Raw genomic sequence first — 1360 nt, 5'->3', positions numbered from 1 at the left:
AGTTGGTGAGCCAGGGAGAGCTGAGACAGAAAACGGGAGGGCAACTCTCCACATTCCAGACCTATGACAGGGCTACCTGACACGGAGAGCCGAGTCCTATGTGAACTATTGTGCCTTATCAGGAAATCCCCCAGTACTATGTTGATACAGAGGAGCTCTAAATGATGCCTAAAAGAAGATCTCATTGTTCCCTGAAGTTCCTCTCTGTTCCGGGACCAGATAAGCAGACACAAATACTTGTAATTCTGACCAGCATAGGGGGAACACCAATGAAGAGGTGCCTGCTCAAGTGATGTTTTTTGTTTGGCACCAGTTAAAGATTTCTTGAAGTATGGATCATGCTGATATCATTTGGGGTATGAGACCTACTGCCCTTCCTGGTTAGGACAGAATACAGCTTGGTGTCACTGGGTGCTAAGGTATCCAGTCCTGTATTTTCCTCTTATTGCAATAAACAGTTTTTTATCCAACTCACTGGACTGCGACTGTGTGTTCCTCATCCGGCCCTGGGAGCACACGGGGCACAGATTTGTGCATCATCTTTGAGATACAGAAGCATTTACACATAGAATTTATTTCATCTGTTATCATTTGCCCACCAAATTGCATGCCAAAATGGATCTATAAAGTACTTATGGGTCTCTTTTGATAGTGTGTTTTTATCCTCCAATAGGGTTGCCAACTTTGGGTTGGGAAATTCCTGGAGATTTGGGGGTGGAGCCTGGGGAGAGCACAATTTGAGGACAGGAGGGACCTTATCTGGGTAGAATGCAATAGAGGCTACCCTCCAAAAGCAGCCATTTTCTCCAGGGGAACAGATTTCTGTGGTCCGGAGATCAGTTGTAATTCTGATAGATCTCCAGGCCCCACCTGGAGGTTGACAACACTATCCACCACCCTGCTATAGCATGTTTGGACAGGGTACGATAAAGTCATCATTGTCCACGATGTACACACATGTCCCAATAATTATTCAACTCCCCAAAATGTAAATCCTTGTAGCCAGTGTGAGTAGAGGCTTGGCGTTAAAAATGAGGCTTACGATTTCAGTTCACAATTCTTGAGGTTTTCCTGAATACTGACAGAGCATGAATTTATCCTGGCAGTTGCCTCCCGTACATTTTGCACACACACACACACACACACACATATACCCTGATTGGCTAGCATCAGGAAGTAGGCTTGCCAAGTCCCCCCAGGGAGGCCCGTTTCCAGCCACCGGCGGATCGGGCCCTGGGGGGAACCCCACCCCCAAAGTACGTGACGTGCACGTCACCTGGAAGTGATGTGACCACGCCGGGCATGCTGGGGGCGGGGCCATGGTCATCCGAGGGAAAACTCTATGGCTTTCCCTCGGATG

The 1360-nt window shown here is 47.9% G+C and overlaps 1 protein-coding gene across 1 annotated transcript in view; it reads left to right on the top strand.

Moving 5' to 3' along the window:
* The window catches only part of KLKB1 (kallikrein B1), a 38194-nt gene that overhangs the window by 23601 nt on the left and 13233 nt on the right, over positions 1-1360 (top strand). Inside the window, exon 6 of the mRNA XM_015425000.1 lies at positions 314-329. Coding sequence (XP_015280486.1) covers positions 314-329 — 16 coding nt within the window. The remainder of the gene's footprint in view (positions 1-313; positions 330-1360) is intronic.

The sequence above is a fragment of the Gekko japonicus genome, unplaced genomic scaffold (genome assembly GCF_001447785.1).
Source record: "Gekko japonicus isolate JY-2015 unplaced genomic scaffold, Gekko_japonicus_V1.1 scaffold2225, whole genome shotgun sequence".
Taxonomy (NCBI): Eukaryota; Metazoa; Chordata; class Lepidosauria; order Squamata; family Gekkonidae; genus Gekko; species Gekko japonicus.
Note: the sequence above shows the minus strand (reverse complement) of the source record. Positions and strands in the feature narration are given on the sequence as shown.